This window comes from Narcine bancroftii, chromosome 2, assembly GCF_036971445.1.
Source record: "Narcine bancroftii isolate sNarBan1 chromosome 2, sNarBan1.hap1, whole genome shotgun sequence".
Classification (NCBI taxonomy): domain Eukaryota; kingdom Metazoa; phylum Chordata; class Chondrichthyes; order Torpediniformes; family Narcinidae; genus Narcine; species Narcine bancroftii.
The window spans coordinates 67,465,965-67,484,974 of record NC_091470.1 but is presented as its reverse complement, the minus strand read 5'-3'; the positions used below and the strand labels follow the sequence as shown (position 1 = coordinate 67,484,974).

General features: G+C 38.3%; 1 protein-coding gene across 9 annotated transcripts in view; it reads left to right on the top strand.

Moving 5' to 3' along the window:
• ktn1 (kinectin 1) overlaps nucleotides 1-19,010 on the top strand; it is a 223,205-nt gene that overhangs the window by 191,577 nt on the left and 12,618 nt on the right. For 7 of the 9 annotated variants that reach the window (XM_069916952.1, XM_069916953.1, XM_069916954.1 and 4 more), the window contains 7 exons: nucleotides 2,219-2,308; nucleotides 2,399-2,491; nucleotides 3,244-3,315; nucleotides 9,132-9,215; nucleotides 9,431-9,511; nucleotides 13,064-13,147; nucleotides 15,123-15,215. In XM_069916952.1, coding sequence (XP_069773053.1) covers nucleotides 2,219-2,308; nucleotides 2,399-2,491; nucleotides 3,244-3,315; nucleotides 9,132-9,215; nucleotides 9,431-9,511; nucleotides 13,064-13,147; nucleotides 15,123-15,215 — 597 coding nt within the window. The remainder of the gene's footprint in view (nucleotides 1-2,218; nucleotides 2,309-2,398; nucleotides 2,492-3,243; nucleotides 3,316-9,131; nucleotides 9,216-9,430; nucleotides 9,512-13,063; nucleotides 13,148-15,122; nucleotides 15,216-19,010) is intronic. The other 2 variants (XM_069916955.1, XM_069916957.1) reach the window with 2 other exon arrangements.

Sequence of the window (19,010 nt, the reverse complement as noted above, 5' to 3'; positions counted from 1 at the left end):
TACAGACTTGTGGGTCGAAATGGCAATTAAATTTATTGGTACCTTTCCTCTAGTTTGGCGACCCAAAAAAAAGAAGAAAATTGTCATTATATATGAAAGAACTTCATTATATTTAAAGATTTGTTTTAATTCCCTTCCAGTGCTGATTCTACAGCACTATTAAATGTGTTTTCAGTCATCAAATCAAAGTAACACTTTGTGTGGTGATCATCCAGAACTACCCCTCGTAGATGTAGAACAGTTGAGGCTAGTGGAGACTAGTTTCTGCTTTTTGTTTTCTTCTTGGAATTGTTAACAAATTTAAGCTAGTGAAAATGAATCATTTTCTATATTGATCCCCAAATGTAGATTGTATATTTTTTAGTGAGAATAATCCTGACAGTGAACAAATGATATTCCATTGCCGTTGAAGTATTGATTTTTTTAAAAACTGGAGTGAGGCTATATTTTATAATATTTAAATAGGGTAAACTATTTGGCCCCTTGTGGCTGCTCTACCATTTAATAACGTAGCTATTCAATAACAGTCTGCAGAATTTCACCCCCTCCCTCCATTCAGCTTGCCTGTTTTGCTCTTGTGGTTATATATTCTTAAAGTGTGTAGCACTGATGAAGTGAAAACTGTTTTGAAGGAGAACCATTACTCTCTTTCATTGTACTTAAATTAGTTCCCATTCTGAATCCATTGCTTTTAAATTGATCATTCCAAATCTCTTCTGATCTAAGTGGATCATGACTTTATGTCAAGAATATGAAATTTTAGCTCTGATTTTGGTGTAGAATTTGTATCTTTTCCCTGTGATTGTGAGTTTCTTCTTGCATCCCAAAAACATGGATTTTGGTTAATTGGCCGCTCCAAATTGCTCCTCCTGAGTAAATGAGTGATTAAAATTTTGGAAGGGGAAGTCTATGACAATATGGGGAGAATAAAATGGGTTAGGGTATGCCTAGTGTCTTTTTTTTTTGGAAAGGTTCTTGATGGTTGACATGGGCTTGGTGGATTTAAAATTTTGTTTCCATACTGTATATAACTTAATGATGGGTTAAATTTGCAAAGACCACTTAAGTTGACAGATCTGGAAATATGGAGAAAGTGAAGAAACTTTTGTTTTATTCATGTCTAGAATACCTTTGTAATGAAGGCTGCATTATATGTGCATCAAAGCTCTACAAAAAGGAAGGGGTTGAAACACCAGTGTTTTTTTTTGTTGAACAGAGTTCGAGGAGGCGGGAAAATTTCACACTTTACCTTAAAGAATATGCTGGATTTTAACATAATTTACATCTACAAATAAACCAAATTCATTTAAAGTCTCCAGCCTAAGACATTGCAGTCCTCAAATAATCCACCTGGAGCGAGGGCCCAATTGCTGGCGGGTGCAGTTGGCTGGCTCCCAGATCAGTATTGGTATTTGACTTGAACTGACCTTCAATGGGTGTCATTTCATTATGCCAATTCTAATTATTCAAAAACTTGTCACCCTTGATAAGGGAGGAGAAATTAAGCTGCACCATGTTGCAAAAGTGCACGAATGGAAACTTAATCTGTCCTCAGCAACTACATGGAAGTAACGTTCCATTCTTTATTAGTACCTTAGTATAAAGGATTAGAGAAATAAGGATTTGAGAAAATTTATTGGTGTAAGTGAAGTTGGATGATTTGCATTTTTACACAGGTATTAAAATCTACTGATATTCACTTAATTTCTTATAATACTTGGCATGGGCATCATTTAAATATTAGCTGCCTTATCCTTTAGTCCATCTCTTAGTTTTCATTTGTGACCAATAAATCATATTCAGAGCACATTGACAGTGATTTGCATTGTTCATTCTCTTTATCATTAAGGAGCATTTAATTTCTCCAACTTTTCATATTACATCTCCTTTCCATCTTAACCACCTACAACCACGGATTATCTACTCTTGCAATATGTCACAACCTCTCCTCTCTATCTCTAACATCTAGGCTTCCCTTCTTTACTGCACCTCTTCATTTTGTCCTGTTGAGCACCTGAGAATAGCTGCCTTGTTTTTTCACATTGAAAAAAAATTTCTCCTGCATTTCTTGCCTCTATTTTTATAATACTTTTTAAAATGTTTGCGCTGATTATCTTCTGCCGATCTCGTACTGTCCATTGTTTGACTTGGCATTTGATAGATGTTTATTTGTTTAAAAGTGTAAGTTGTTTATTTATTGATCACTCTTAAATTTTAGGTCATGCAACAAAAAGAAAAGGAAGCTGAGGAGATGCATGCAATGTTGCAGTTAGAATGCGAAAAGTACAAAATGGTGCTTGCAGAAACGGTAAGCTCACTGTTGATTTCCATCAAAGTTTAACATTGTATGTGCCTTTTCCCTCAAAAAATTAAAACCTTTTGATGAAATGGTCTACAGGAAGGAATTTTGCAGAGGTTGCAAAGCAGTGTTGAAGAAGAGGAAGGCAAGTGGAAGATGAAACTAGAAGAATCACAGAAAACATTAATACAGGTACCCGGCTTGTACAATAATTTGCATCATTTTTCTCTAATCTATATACTGGCTCATCATGTCTTTGGTACAAATTTTGATTAAAACTCTGATTGTTCAACCTATTCCCTCAATATTCTGTAAACATTCAGTGGCATTTGATGTTGCATTGAGGTTGCAAAATATCTTGCATCTGCCTGTTTTTTCCCCCCCAGAGAACCATTGTCATTGCCAGTATTTAAAGTTGGGTATTGATCAAAGTGCATGATGCACCCAAGACTATCTGTTCTTATTTGTCATCCGGGGCGGAGGGGTGGGGGTCACTCATTTCACTTGAAATGATGGGCTTAAGTTCCTGTTTCTGTGCTGTATGACAATTAAGGTTTTTCTCTGCTTGTCCTTGTGCTTAAACTTGCTCTCCTTCGTTCTCAGCCTTGTGATAATTGCTGGGCATTGCTCCACTTTCAAAACTCATGCTCTTTCAGGTGATATTTGTGTTTATGGCTAAGGATGTAAGAAGACCCTGAAATATCCACAAGATGCAGGATGTGTATTGTCTTGCCACACTACACTTGAATTGAATATTAGATAATAAAATTTAATTCAAAAGTCAATTGGAGTGTTTTTCCAAATATCCATCTAGTATGTCCAAATCAGACAAAAATGAAATGCGTATTTTATCAGCACTGGGGAAAAAAAAGATCAAGTCTTAGACTCTTAATAAGAGGGACTTTATCTCCTCAGATTAGTTTTTAATGTTTTGTACATTTTAGATGCAATCATCAGTCCAAATGTTGGAACAAGAACTGGAAGAAGTAAAGTGTGAAAACACAGAAACGGAAAATGTAAGTGAATCATATGTTCCATAAATAGTACCTGCATGTATCTTGGTGTATTGATTGTGAGGATAATTCAATCAAAGTGTCATTTGAAGAGAGATGATTAGATGTTGAGTTAGAAATGAAAGGAAGGGAACCATTATTGAACCAGAGCTTTCTCTGTGATTCAACAATGGACAATAAGCAGTTTTGTCATGGGTTAAAATTGAATGAGTGACCAAGGATATGTGTTTTGAAGGAAACTGGATGGAGGAAGATGGATTTTGTTTGCATCTTGCTGGCACCATACTGTTCCTGCAAAACAACACATTTTATGAAAATACACCTGAAGTCCTGAGAGGCAAAAGGGTTAGAGGCAGAGTGATATGATGGCATTCTACAGAGATTGAAATTGGAAGTTGCCAATGCACAGGACAATGAAGGGAAATAGAATATTTCTGAGAAATCTGTTGGGGTTGGATTCTTGTATTTTTCTTAATGGGTAAAGATGCAAGGATCGACAACGAGATAGACAACAGACTCGCCAAGGCAAATAGCGCCTTTGGAAGACTACACAAAAGAGTCTGGAAAAACAACCAACTGAAAAACCTCACAAAGATAAGCGTATACAGAGCCGTTGTCATACCCACACTCCTGTTCGGCTCCGAATCATGGGTCCTCTACCGGCATCACCTACGGCTCCTAGAACGCTTCCACCAGCGATGTCTTTGCTCCATCCTCAACATTCATTGGAGCGCTTTCATCCCTAACGTCGAAGTACTCGAGATGGCAGAGGCCGACAGCATCGAGTCCACGCTGCTGAAGATCCAGCTGCGCTGGGTGGGTCACGTCTCCAGAATGGAGGACCATCGCCTTCCCAAGATCGTGTTATATGGCGAGCTCTCCACTGGCCACCGTGACAGAGGGTCACCAAAGAAAAGGTACAAGGACTGCCTAAAGAAATCTCTTGGTGCCTGCCACATTGACCACCGCCAGTGGGCTGATATCGCCTCAAACCGTGCATCTTGGCGCCTCACAGTTTGGCGGGCAGCAACCTCCTTTGAAGAAGACCGCAGAGCCCACCTCACTGACAAAAGGCAAGGGAGGAAAAACCCAACACCCAACCCCAACCAACCAATTTTCCCCTGCAACCGTGTCTGCCTGTCCCGCATCGGACTGGTCAGCCACAAACGAGCCTGCAGCTGACGTGGACATTTACCCCCTCCATAAATCTTCGTCCGCGAAGCCAAGCCAAAGAAGAGAAAAGTTTAGCGATAGGGAGAAATGTTAGGTGGCTAAGATTTGTCTTTTATTTCGCAAAGGTATTGTAATTGGGCTCGAATAATGCAAAGGAATGGTTAATGGCAAAATTTCTAAAAAATTATTTTATTCAACCAGTATCGTGGTCAAACCATGTTGATGTGATTGAAGAGCTAGGGGAAAACTGCTGAATTCAAGGAACTCTGTTTAAATGTGTAGATTAGTTCTTATTTGCACTTTCTATTGAACTGGGAAGGTTTGATGAGAAAATACTTAAAATGCACAGAAGGCCAATCACAAAATACTTTAACATTCTGGCTTTATATATACAGATAGATGACTCTGCACAGTGATTCTTTCCTGGTTTTATTTTGGATTTGGTACTTGCAATTTAAAAAAAAAATGATAGTTACTGCAGTTAAATTAAAGATTTAGGAGATTAAAGTTTCAATGATTAAAAGTGGATGCAAGGGATGATTCATGATACTACTTTATTCCTTGGTGCCTTTTACATACCCACTTCATTCTGGGATATTCGCAGCTTTTTAACAGCACCGGAATGCCGTCTGTGTAAAAGGGCATTCTGGGACCAACTGGGGTAAGAATGTGTATCACTTTTTTTAAAGTGTAATTATGGACAAAACATGCAATAGCACAACAGGAAAAATCATTCTAATAATAAAACCAGTGTCCTCCTCTCTCCTGGCGGCCTGCAGTTATGCAGCAAAGGTTAAAAAAAACAAGTAAATCTGGCAGATCTGGTTCACAACAAACACCTGCCTGTCAGGCACTTGGTATTTAGCCCATCTCAGATGTCTATGCAAGCTCCCACAAATGCAGAAGTTTGAAATGAGCTGGTGGTGAAATAGTGCATCCTTTACTAGACTCTGTTTCATTAGGTGGGTGAAGAAGCACTGATGTGTCGCTGGGAGGATAATGAGAGATGATTTAATTCATAAGTACCTAATTCATGGTTTTGACAGGACTGATGAAGGGTAACTGTTGGTCTTTCAAAATAGGGCTTGATCATTCATGAATAAGATAAAAGGTATGTATCAAAGGGTACTGAATCTGGAACTCTACAGAAGGAGGATGTGAATGCTCAGTTACAGACAGACATTTAGATATAAAAGGAGAGATTAGTGTTAGGAAGTGACATGGTGATAAAAGACCAGCTGCCACACTGATCCCACTGCCTTGCTCTCAGCTGTCCCCAGGTATCTCCAGTCACCTTGTGCTGTGAGCAAGCTGGTCTGTGGGTTTGTCCTCAGTTTGAACTGTCTGAAGCCCATCGTCCTGCACCCCATCCCCCACCAACAGATAGCAGTGATTAGTAAGGGATACTTAAGGTGGTATGTGAATGGGGGAAAATAAAGTTTGAAAACCACTCTTAATTGTACCTAATTGACTGTTTCATAACTCTAAATGGGCGAATGACAATTTTTCTCAAGCAAAAATTTTCGGTAATAATTGGGTCTAGAGCAGTGGTTCTCAACCTCCCCTCACCCCACCAATCACAGAGTACCTATGGCAGAGGGCTTACTTAAGGTGGTACGTGAGTGGAAAGAAAGTTTGAAAGCCACTGCTCTTTTTTCCACACTCTTTTATAAATTGTGTGTCTGTTTAATCAAATTGTGTGCATGTGTGTTTTATTCCTGCTATGATTTTGTGTGTTAATAAAAGTAACATTTGATTGCAAACCCTTATGTTCATATTCGTCTCTCTTGAACCTGACACTTTCTCAACATCACAATGACCAGTGCGGGGACAGAGGGTGGGTCACCACCAGACCCCAATGATAGTGGTGATTCTAGTGAGCCACGCAGCAACGACGATCACTGTCGGCGATACTCACCATTATCAGCCTAATTTCAACTTCACATTCAAGACCGAGGGAATATTTTTGAGTCATTTTGGGGGGGGGGGGGGGGAGGAGAGAGAAGTGGGTCTAACATGCCGTCAAAACATAATGTTATACGTGGCACTAGACACCAACACTGTGTTACACATCCCCACCTCTTTTGCTCCTGTAATAATGCCAACTTTGTTTGGTTCAGCATAAACATCCAAAGCCATCTTAATACTAGGTCTTCCTTATGGCAATATCGCGGGGTTTTTTTTAAAAACCTCCTTGACTATTATATCAATTTCTACCTTTCAATTCATTATATGTTATTTAGTCAGTGACCTCACCAAAGCCTTCGACACCGTGAGCAGGAAAGGGCTTTGGCAAATACTAGAGCGCATCGGATGCCCCCCAAAGTTCCTCAACATGGTTATCCAACTGCATGAAAACCAACAAGGTCGGGTCAGATACAGAAATGAGCTCTCTGAACCCTTCTCCATTAACAATGGCGTGAAGCAAGGCTGTGTTCTCGCACCAACCCTCTTTTCAATCTTCTTCAGCATGATGCTGAACCAAGCCATGAAAGACCTCAACAATGAAGACGCTGTTTACATCCGGTACCGCACGGATGGCAGTCTCTTCAATCTGCTCACACCAAGACACAAGAGAAACTTGTCCGTGAACTACTCTTTGCAGACGATGCCGCTTTTGTTGCCCATTCAGAGCCAGCTCTTCAGCGCTTGACGTCCTGTTTTGCGGAAACTGCCAAAATGTTTGGCCTGGAAGTCAGCCTGAAGAAAACTGAGGTCCTCCATCAGCCAGCTCCCCACCATGACTACCAGCCCCCCCTACATCTCTATCAGACACACAAAACTCAAAACGGTCAACCAGTTTACCTATCTCGGCTGCACCATTTCATCAGATGCAAGGATCGACAACGAGATAGACAACAGACTCGCCAAGGCAAAGAGCGCCTTTGGAAGACTACACAAAAGAGTCTGGAAAAACAACCAACTGAAAAACCTCACAAAGATAAGCGTATACAGAGCCGTTGTCATACCCATACTCCTGTTCGGCTCCGAATCATGGCTCCTAGAACGCTTCCACCAGCGTTGTCTCCACTCCATCCTAACGTCAAGGTATTCGAGATGGCAGAGGTCGACAGCATCGAGTCCACGCTGCTGAAGATCCAGCTGCGCTGGGTGGGTCACGTCTCCAGAATGGAGGACCATCGCCTTCCCAAGATCGTGTTCTATGGCGAGCTCTCCACTGGCCACTGAGACAGAGGTGCACCAAAGAAGAAGTACAAGGACTGCTTAAAGAAATCTCTTGGTGCCTGTCACATTGACCACCGCCAGTGAGCTGATATCGCCTCAAACCGTGCATCTTGGCGCCTCACAGTTCGGCGGGCAGCAACCTCCTTTAAAGAAGACCACAGAGCCCACCTCACTGACAAAAGGCAAAGGAGGAAAAACCCAACACCCAACCCCAACCAACCAATTTTCCCCTGCAGCCACTGCAACCGTGTCTGCCTGTCCCGCATCGGACTTCTCAGCCACAAACGAGCCTGCAGCTGACGTGGACATTTACTCCCTCCATAAATCTTCGTCCGCGAAGCCAAGCCAAAGAAGAAGCAAAAAGATACATTATAAAGAAAACCAAATGCATTTCAGTACTGATTCATCAGGTTATAACACTGTGGATGTTAAAGTAGTAATGCTGGGAAATGCAGCTCTCGTTTCTGTCATTACACAATGAAAATGATAACAAATTGAGATTTTTGTACATGCATAATTTGACAGGACTCTAAAACTAAAATAAAAGTTTTGGTAATTTAAAAAATCCTCTAAAATATTCATGTTTTAGTACAAAGGTTGCATTTTTTAATTACTGCTTGTCAAATTGCAGCAGTAAAAGAATTCTATTGATATCAGTGCATTGGAACACTATCACACATTTCAAAATCCTCTTGACTTAATATTTTTTAAAACTTATTCAGTCTCTGCATTTATATTCCTGTAACTGTGGTTCTCCCTTGTTAGCCTCTGCATTCTTCATTGTGAAAGGGTGCTCAGTTTGCATGCTGTCATGGCTATTGGAATGAGGACTCATTTTGAAAATTATGAGTGACAGCAGGCGACATCATAAAAGGCGAAGCTAATGCTGTAAATCCCTTGGTCGATGTGGGGTATTTCCTTCGAAAATCTTCATTGGATGCTGCAGCAAAGCTTAGATTGCATTATTTAAACAATGTGGCATTTTAGTTTGCATTGAAGTTTTTTGTACATCAAAAAGTAGAGGTTCCAATCACAACATTTACATGTAGTGGACTAGATGACAAATGTTCTACACTTGTTTCTCTCTGAAAGGAAAGGGATAATGCAACGCTTAGTTTACATGAAGTGGAATTTATGGAATTACTGATTGGATAGGGAAATTGATTATGATCAACCACCTAGGAGTGTTATGAAATTGTTTTGAAAGTAGAAGGACTCCAGGTTAATGGCAAAGGTAATTTAGTTCCTTGTGCTCAGTAATGTCACATAGTTCGTGTTCATCATCATTTTGCACTTCTTAATAATTCTGATTGTCAGAGCAGGTCCACTGTGAATTTAACAACTGCAAGAGTGTTAATTGGTATTAACTTATTTGTTAACTGTTCAGATAAGTAAGTGACTCTAAAAATCTGGATTTGTTCTCTATATTGTTGATACTAAAACCAATATAATCCTTGCAGTTCAGGAAACAGAACAATCATCTTGCATCTGAGTTGGAAAGGGTGGAAATGGAGAGAGCCACTTGTGTAACTGAAGTCAGAGAAGTGAGTCTTTTAGTTGGCAATCTTAATGTTCTAATTTCTTCTGTTTTCCCCTAACCATTTACCAAGCTGGCTGTCTTGTGCTTTTCAAAAAGTTGATGTTTAATTTCCATCACACAACAATTAAATCTTAAAACTGCAACAATACATTAGCCTAATTTAAATATTTATGCAACCATCCATGAATGGATTAAATTGGGTTTTAAACTTCATTTCAGCTCAAAGTTCTGTTGACTGAATTACAGAAAAAACTTGATTCTTGTGCTGAAGCAATAAAGCAGAATGAAGAATTAAATTTGGTAAGAAAATCAATATAACAGTGTTCATAATTTTTTCCAAAAGACGTTCTGTAGATTCACTGACAGTGGGTAATCATGTACAATGTATCCTATGCCAACAGAAAATGCTTCAAAAGCTCAGCAGATAAGGCAACATTCTTCTGCAGATGCTGTCTGAACTATTGTTTTTCTCGCATTTTCTGTTCTTTTAGATTTTCTAATCTGCAGCTTTTTTTTGTTTGCCTTGTACTAATTGTCTTACAATTAATACATCAATAGCCAGTGCATTTTAATCCTTTAATTAGAATGAATCATTTCATGAAATATATTTAAGTCATTTGAAGTTGTGTTACAATTGATTACTTTTTCATTGTAAATAATTAACACACTTAATGTTCTCTGTGAATGCCACATAATCACTGTGCAATCTAATAACAATTGAAATAAAATTATTAGCCCATCAATATGAAGGAAGATAATCCAGATATTTCCTAATAAACTGGAGTTTAGCAAATCTTTTCAAGGATTAATATCACTGAATTGAAATGAAGTTTCTTTACTTACATTTTGAATTGTTAATTCTAGAATGTCAATAAGAATTAAGAACTGTATAAGCAGAACTGGCTAATAATTGTTTTTTTGCTAAATGGACATGGGAATAATATTTTTGCTTTTGTTAAATGTGTTATTCCCCTTGCTTTTTTCAATCTTTATTAATCATATTATAGGTAAACAATACATGAGGAGAATAGGAGTACATGATAATAAGGGGAAAAAACTCATTATATAACATATTGCATTACACCACAATTAATGAATACATTCTCATCTCCAACTGAAATCTTCAAAGAAGAAAACAAACAAAAGGCTGGGCAGCCTCTCCTGACAATTTATTAATAAAAATCAATCATCTGGTCTTCAACAAAGAGAAAAATAAATAAAATATAGGCTGGAAGGGAAAATAATTATTCAAAGTAATGGTGAAATAATTTATAAAGGGTCACCAAGTCTCTTCAAATTTAACAAGCATCAAATGTACAACTCCTAACTTTCTTTAAACTTAAACATAATTTGAGAGATCCACTGAGTCAAAGCAGGTGGATTAGAATCTTTTCTATTTAAATAAAATACTCTTCTAGCCAAAAATGTAGAAAAGACTACGAACCGATGTGTGGAAGTGGGAACTCGTCCCACTTCTGGAACTATAGTTCCAAAAAGAACAGTCAATGCGTTAGATTGCAAACTAATATCCAGTATAGCTTACAAAGTCTTAAAAATATCTATCCAATACCTGTCTGACATAGAGCATGACCAAAACATAAGAGTTGGAGAAGCCATTTCTGATTTAAATCTATCACAAATAGGAGCCAATGTTTTTTCACTGAGCCTGATGTACCACTAAACTGAATCAAAGAATGACAAGTACTTATTAAAGAGATATTAACTAATCCAAAAATCTTCTCCCATGATTCCTCTGGAAGATGTAACTGAAGTTTTTCTTCCCAGGCCATTTTAGTTTTGTCATTAGAATTTGATTGCAATCTTTAATGTTGTATCTAATTTTCTCCAAACTTGAATAGGACATAACATCATGTAACCACTGCGTATGTGTAGAGTCATCTTTCCATTTTAATAAAGTGCTCATATGGCTATCAACATGATAAAAGCTTAAAAATTTCTCCTGGGTTGCACACAGAGGTATATCTGATTTGTGAGAAAAATCAAACAAAGCAATTAAAAGAGCATGGTTCCATTTTAATTTTAAAAATCATTGATAAAGTTTGGAAAATATTTTCCTCAATTGGGGCACTCCCAAAACATATGAATCAATGAAGCTTCAGAAATGTTACTTATTGTGTAGTGGATCAACATCTGCATTAAAACAAGAGAGTTTGGACATATGTATTCTATGCACCACCTTAAATTGTAATAAGCAATGCCTTGCACAAAATGGGGAATAAATAATCTAGCTAAGAGTAGAGTACCAATCTTCATCTGAAATTGTAATATTCAAATCATGTACCCAATCGTTCTTAATCCCATTGGGGGTGATCTTAAATCCAATGGGTTGTTATAAATACTTGAACGAATTGCAAGTCAAAAAGTAAATCAAAAATATTTGTATCCAAGATTTGAGGAAAATCTAAAAGCTTTGACTGAATAAAATGATTAACTTGTAAATATCTAACTTTTGATACCTAATCTATACCATTCCTTAAAGCCTTTGTCTAACATGGACGGCTGAAAAAAATGGTTATCGATAATGGGACCAGCAAGAGAGAAACTATTATAACCAAAAAAAATTCTAAATTGAGCCCATATTCTCAACCTATTTCTCATTATCGGATTATGTGTCAATTTAAAAAAGGAAAAGGGTAAAAAGCCTAAAATTGACAACATAGTTGATTTTTTTTTAGAAAAATTCAGTTCCATTTCTACCCAAGGGTGAGTCACTAATTTATCAAAATAATAATGAGTAGATTATGTATATTAATTGCCAAGTAATAAAATCTAAAATTTGGAAATGATAATCCCCCATTCCTTTTGGTCTTTTGAAAATGGACTTTATTTGTATGGGGTTGTTTTCCTTGCCATATGAAGAAATAAACAAATGTAATGAGTTTTTAAAAAATTGGGAATGAAAATTGGTAAAGCTTGAAAAAGGTACAAATGTTCATTTTGTAATAGATAAGAGTGACCATCCCAATAATAGTACTTTAATCTGATTGTAATAACAAACTTTTCTTTCAATAAATTTGATTTGTAATCTTAATAATGTGGTGGCAGCTACATTGCTAACTGAAGGATTGCACAACCAGACGGGTTGAGTTCAGTGAGCAAAAACTGATTTATTGCAGGCTGCCTGGCTGGTCTTGTACTCCCAGCCCGGACCTGGCTGAGAACCGCGCTGGGGGGGCTCTGATGTCACCGGAGCGTCACGTGGCTCCCCAAGCGCAGGGTTCTGAGACCGGTGCAGAGGTTGGGAAGAAACCCCCGAAGGCGCCATTTTGGCCGGCTGCCCCGCCACGTACGTGACAAGGGGGGCCGGTTCACCTGCCTAATGGCGTACTGCCACAATAACTTATTATAAATGTTACCTATTAAACCCTTATGAGAAGGGTTATTCCCCTTCCCAAAAGGGTAAATTGTTAATACATTATTACACAGCAGAAAGGCTCCTGTTTCTATTATCCTGCTAGTCTGTGCTGATTTTGTTTCTATCGGTCAAGAAAGAAGTGGTAAAATTATTTAGTATTTTTAATCTTAAATTGGGGGGAAAAAAAAGAATCAGACATTGTTCCCAGTGTTGCTTGCAATTCAGAAAGTGTTGTTTAAAGTATAAAAAGATATTAAAATGTGGATCAGTTCAAATTCAGTTGTGATTTTTTTTTGCAATCTGAATAACCAACTGATTAGCCTCTTAGTGCTTCTCATTTTTGAAGGTGAGGTACCTTTTAAGTTCCTTCACCCTAGCAGAAACATCCTTTGTGAAGAGAACAGTGGTTTGGGGAGAATAGGTGGCAATCCAGCAAATAGGATCTTATCAACATGCTATCTTGTTTTTACTTTTAGCTTAAAAATCAGTTGAACGAAACATCACTAAAACTGAAGACTGAACAGTATGAGGCCCAGAAAATCATATCCAACCTATACGAGGTAAAATATAATATGATGAACTAAATATTCCTAGCTATATGAAAGACCAACATAAGAGTTTTTCTGCAAATTAGAGCTTATCCAAATTTTTTGTGTGCATTCATATGTTCATAAATTCTATAAATCCGGAGTGTCATTTAAATAAGAGGAAAATGTACAAACCAGGTATTTCATTCATATTAGAATTTTAAATAGACCTTGTGTTAACTTTTATTTTGTCAATTCTTAAGTTTTTAAGTTCTGCTATCCAGGACGAGAGGGATACAGAAGCTTCAGAGACTGGTCGAAAAGGAAGATATACAGTGATAGTGGTAGAACTTACAAATCTATTAAGGCAACTGACAGAATTGATTCTCTGTTCCACTTGAAAATAAAAAGCTGACAATTCACTGAGTAGTGGCTATGGAACAACTATCAATATGGAACTATAAATGTGAAATTATTGGATGACATCTGGAGGCTAAGACCATTAATCCAGAGATTTGTTTGAATTCAGCAGTTTGTTGGACTCTGGCTTTAACTTACTCTTAATTTAGTCTATGTGTAGTCTGAGTCCAGCGCGTTCTTTGAATGAAGTGATAGGAGAAGGTATTCGGTTCAACAGTCAATTTATTACACAGCACAAGAATAAAACTTAACAGAGCTCTGGGTCAGTCTGTTAGTTCATAGGTCACCTGCCAGTGAGCTACTCCCCGAGACTGACCCCTATTGTCCAGTTGGCACAGTTTATATAGGTCAATCTTATCACACAGAACAAAAGTTGTTTTCCCTGCTAGATCTTTTTGCATAAGGGTTATCACAAGTCATCTCCTGTTTTGCAGATTTCTGGGGTGTAGCATTCCCATGTTAATCCTCCAGGCCAGACTATCCTGTTGTTTAGATCTGAAATTAATTCATCCCCAGATATTTCTAATCACCATTCGGTCCCTGTCTGGCCAATTTCTGCTGTTCTCTTTAACACCTCCTCGTGCCTTAATCTTCCTCCTAGACTGGTTTTCCATTCCCTTTGATTCTTGCGGGCCATTCTTTGTTCTGATCTGGCCTGTGTCTCCTGTGCTACTTCCCACCTCCTTCAGTTGAGCATTCCTCCTAAATCGTTTTATGCATATCCTCTCCCTGTATCTTGGGAGCAGCCAATTTTGTTCAGCCAACTTTGCTCCATGCTGTGACAGCCACTTAGCCACATTCCTCTTTCCCTGACTCATGCAGTCCAAATAAACTTATTGATTAATCATTTATTTCATACTGTTTTAACCCCTAGATTCCAACAAGTTACAGTATGAAATTAAAATCTAGCCTCAGTAATAGTAGTAAGTAAAGCTAGCTGGTTCTCCATTGCCCTTCAAAGAAATTACTACCCTTTCATAATCTGATTTAATATGCGAGTCCAGTTACATCAAAATGGATGACTCGCTTAGCCAATTGAAGCTGGTATTGTTGGTGTCACCAGATTAAAGGATAATTTTATCCTCTTATCAAACCATTGAATGAGCCTTGCATTAGCAAATAATGCCTGCTGTTGCTCTCTATTGATTGAAGTTTTTCTCTGCATTTTTGTTTTAATTTGCACTCTTATTTTCAAAAATCAGTTAATTGACTGGATAGCAAATCAATTTTTTCACTATTGGTGCATGTGACAATAAATAATTCAGTTCATCTGAATGAATGATGTGTGTGTATTAAAAGAAATGGTCACTAAATATCTACCCTGAGGGGGTGATTAGAAAATAGAACTGGTTTGCAAAGAGCCTTGCTATCAGGGAGCAGAGAAGGCAAAATTGAGGGTTGATGTGGCAGAATTGTCCGCACATTTTAATTTAGGAAAACTGCTGAAAACTAAATCTGTCTGATGTGCATAACAGAACAGGTTTAATTTCAACAATGGAATATTCACATTCTCTACAACCTTTAAATGTCTTTTTATTTGCTTTTTAAAAAAAATCTCAAGTTGAAAATGTATATTTCTATTTTATAGGCTCAAGAATCTTTGAACATTATTCAAGAAGAAATATCAAGAACTACAAAAGATGGGATTGTTGTAGAAAATAGCAAAGGTTCAGAAGTAAATGTGCGTATGAACTTTAATGAGTAAAATGGCTATTGCTGGTTCCAGTTAACTGCATGTTTTCTCTACATCCCTGGATTGTAGGTTGACAAGTAGCTCACAACAGTCATTTGCTGCCTTTTCTTGACTAAACGTTCAAACTCAAACAGTTTCCAGTAATCAATCACAAATTACAGTTATTATATACAAAATTTGCTGTGGAGTCAGAGACATTTTTCCCCCTTCCCTCCCCCGTCCCCACACTCAGACCTCATGTATATCATTCAGGCAGGGATTTGACACGGCCCGACAATTGGCACCTAGGCTGAGAAGATATTAGAGTCGATCCTCCAGGACGAGGTGATGAAATACCTAGAGATGCACGACAGGATAGGTCCAAGTCAGCATGATTTTTTTTTTAAAGGGTATATCCTACCTGGGCCCCCATCTTAGAAAGGATGTGATGTTATTGGAGAGGGTGCAGAGGAGATTTACTAGGATGATTCCCAGAATGCAAGGGCTAACGTAAGAGGAGCATTTAGCAGCTCTTGGGTTGTATTCATTGGAGTATAGGAGAATGAGAGGAGATCTCAGAGGCCTTTCATATTTTGAAAGGTGGATGCGGGTAAGATGTTTCCCTTGGAGGGTGAATAGAGGACAAGGGGGCATAGTCTGAAGAGAGATTAGGAAGAACTTCTTTAGCCAGAAAGTCGTGGATCTGTGGAACTCGCTGCCACATACAACAGTGGAAGTCAGATCACTGGGAGTATTTAAACAAGAAATAGACAAGTATCTCATTAGTGAGGGCATCAAGGGATATGGGGGAAAGGCCGGAAATTGGAACTAGTGTAGAGTAGCTTAGTGTAGTTTTACGGAACAGACTCGATGGGCCGAGTGGCTGCCTTCTGCTCCTTTGTCTTGTGATCTCTATACCATTTCTGAAAAATAGCATCATGTAAAGGTTGAAAAAAAAGTGATTGGATATGATAGGACTTGAGAAAGAAAAATGATGGAATGCAAAATGTTTACTAAATTGTGCTCACATTCTCAGCATATTCAACAATCAGATTATCAATTAACTTAATTGAAAATGGAAGTAAGCGCCAAGTTGGAAAAATTTAGGGGGATTTCATCTCCAATACCCATAATGGGCAGTCAGAATGATTTCAAAAGATGGATCAAAATGTAAGACTTTGTATATTGACTGCCCAATAGTAAAATCTAAAGTTAGATAGAGGCATTCACCAACTTTATTAAAGTGAGGAAGTTTACCCTTCCATACGCAAGACAATATGGCGAAGTCAATTTAGTCAAAATATGATTTCGGAGCAAATATTAGAATAAATTGGAAAAAATAAATTTAGGCAAAATATTCATTTTAATAGAATTTAAAAGGCCAACTTGAAATGTAGCAATGATGATTATTGGGTCAGGGAATGTTTCACTTGCTTAAGCAGAGCAAGATAATTCTCCTTAAAAAGATGTTTGATTCTATGTAATTGCAATACTGTGGTAGCCCTTCGAAGCCCCCTCAGGATGCCTCACAAAATGAAGGGTGAACACGACGATCCAGCAGGTTGCACGAGGCCCACAGCGCTGCCCTCCAATTGGCCACAACTAAAGGAGCCTAACTGGGCTATCAAGGAAAACTGATTGCAAATGCAACAATCAATGCTGAAATGGTTTTGACCACGCCCCTCATAAGAATAAAAGCAGGGCTGAGAGCCCAATATCTTTCTTCTTTCTTTGGCTTGGCTTCGTGGACGAAAATTTATGGAGGGGTATGTCCACGTCTGCTGCAGGCTCGTTGGTGACTGACAAGTCCGATGTGGGACAGGCAGGCACGGTTGCAGCGGTTGCAAGGGAAAATTGGTGGGTTGGGTGTTGGGGGTTTTTCCTCCTTTGTCTTTTGGCTCAGTGTTATCTACACTCAACTGGGGTTTGTGTCATTCTTTCTGGGAATAGTGTATTCTTTCTAAGCTAACCTGCATGCAGCTAAACCTCTCCTGTGCCATAGACTCTGCAAAGCCATAGCTTGTAGCAGCCAGCTTCAGTACCAAGATAGGTAAACTGGTTTTTAAAAACCTTAAAAGGACCACCACAGAAAAATTCAGTGGAAGAAGTTCACTTTTGTGCACATTCAATTTATATCCTGTGTGAATGTGTCAAAGCCAGATTGGGGGGAGGGGGGGGGTGTCTGAACTTGCCCACCTTTTATCCACCAAGGTAGGTAGTGTCATAGGCGAAGTGAGGCTGTACTACACGTCCCGTCTCTTTTGCTTTGTGAAGCCAGCTTGCTGTGTAAACAAACTCATTAACCCAGCTTTTTTTCCTGTGTGAACAAGCAAACCAGCTTCCAGAGACTGGTTTTCAGTGTTTTTTTTAAAAAAGGTAACAGAATATTGTCTACAGGAAATGCATTGTCAACTGCTTAAACCACACCCCAAATCTATATTGCTCATCAAAGGAGAATTGCATGTTTGTGAATTTTTCTGATATTTGTATTCAAAACTATTAAAAGTCAAAAAGAAACAATTTAAATTCAAATAACAAAAAATACTTCATTTTGTCTTTTATCCCTGTTCCTTTATTGATCTAACCAGTGTAGTGGGCAGATTTTGCAACTTAAATGATTGGAAGTTTGAATCCTACTCCCAACCAAGTCTTCACAAGGGGTCCAGTAAACAAGTATAATAATGATCAGCTAGCATGATGCTTGGGAATTGTAGTTTCATTTGAGAATGGTGATCCTCTGCAAATTATGTCAGTAAAACCAAGCTATTATGACTTGTATAGATTGTACAATATTAAGACGTACCTGGTCTGTTTGAATCTTTGCTTATAATGCCATTCTGTTAAGATTGGCTGTAAGAAAGGAACAGTTTTCTGGATGGAAGGAAAAAGTTATTTTCCATAGGGAAGGTGCAAACACATGGCATCTGTCGAGTGGGTTATGCATTGTCTTGTGGGAAAGGAAGAGTTGAAATGCCAGGGAAATTATTTTTTCCTTTTGAGTCACCTAATTTACTTTATAATTTTTGGTTTTAGTGTCATTCCTTTAAAAGGAAAAAAAGGCATCTCTTGTCAAGGCATAAAAATGTGCATACAAGACACCTAATAGGATTCAAATATTTATTCATCTTGTAGTCAACAAATTGTCCATGTTTTATTATGACGTGCTTTTAGATCCATGTTTCTGATGTGCAGTCTCATCTTTTTCGCTTCTTTAAAAAGTACTTTCAATTGTACAATTTGTCGGGGAGTCACGTGATGGAGTAATGGCCGGTCAGGGAACTCCAGCCCTCTCTGGAAAAGTTTTAAAAAAACACAAAACAAAGGCACAAACATAAAAATTAAAACAAAGTGAAAGTAAAGGTGGGAAGAAAATGGCAGCGAAGAAAGAAACGGGAAGAAGAAGAAAGAACGTCGGAAGAAGAAGGTGAAGGCCTTACCTGTCCGAGGAGGCCCGCCGCGGAGAGAGAAGCCCGCTCCCTCAGGTCAGTCAAAGTCCCGAGCTCGGGACTACAAAAATGGCTCGTGGAGCCAAGTGCGCAACCGCGCATGCAAAAAAAAACACTGACGGGAGGGGGGACCAGCTGAGGATGACAGCTGCAACACAACAACAGGAAGAGAACAACGAGAACAAGAGAGTAAAAAGAAATCAAGGAAACAACAGATGATCAACCCAGAGGAAGAAGAAGAAGAAGAACATAGAGAAATGGAAGAAAAAGGGAAAGGCAAGACAATGGATATATTTTTTTAAAGAATATATGGAATCAGTAAAAGAATGGCAATCACAAGAATTCAGTGAAATAAAAA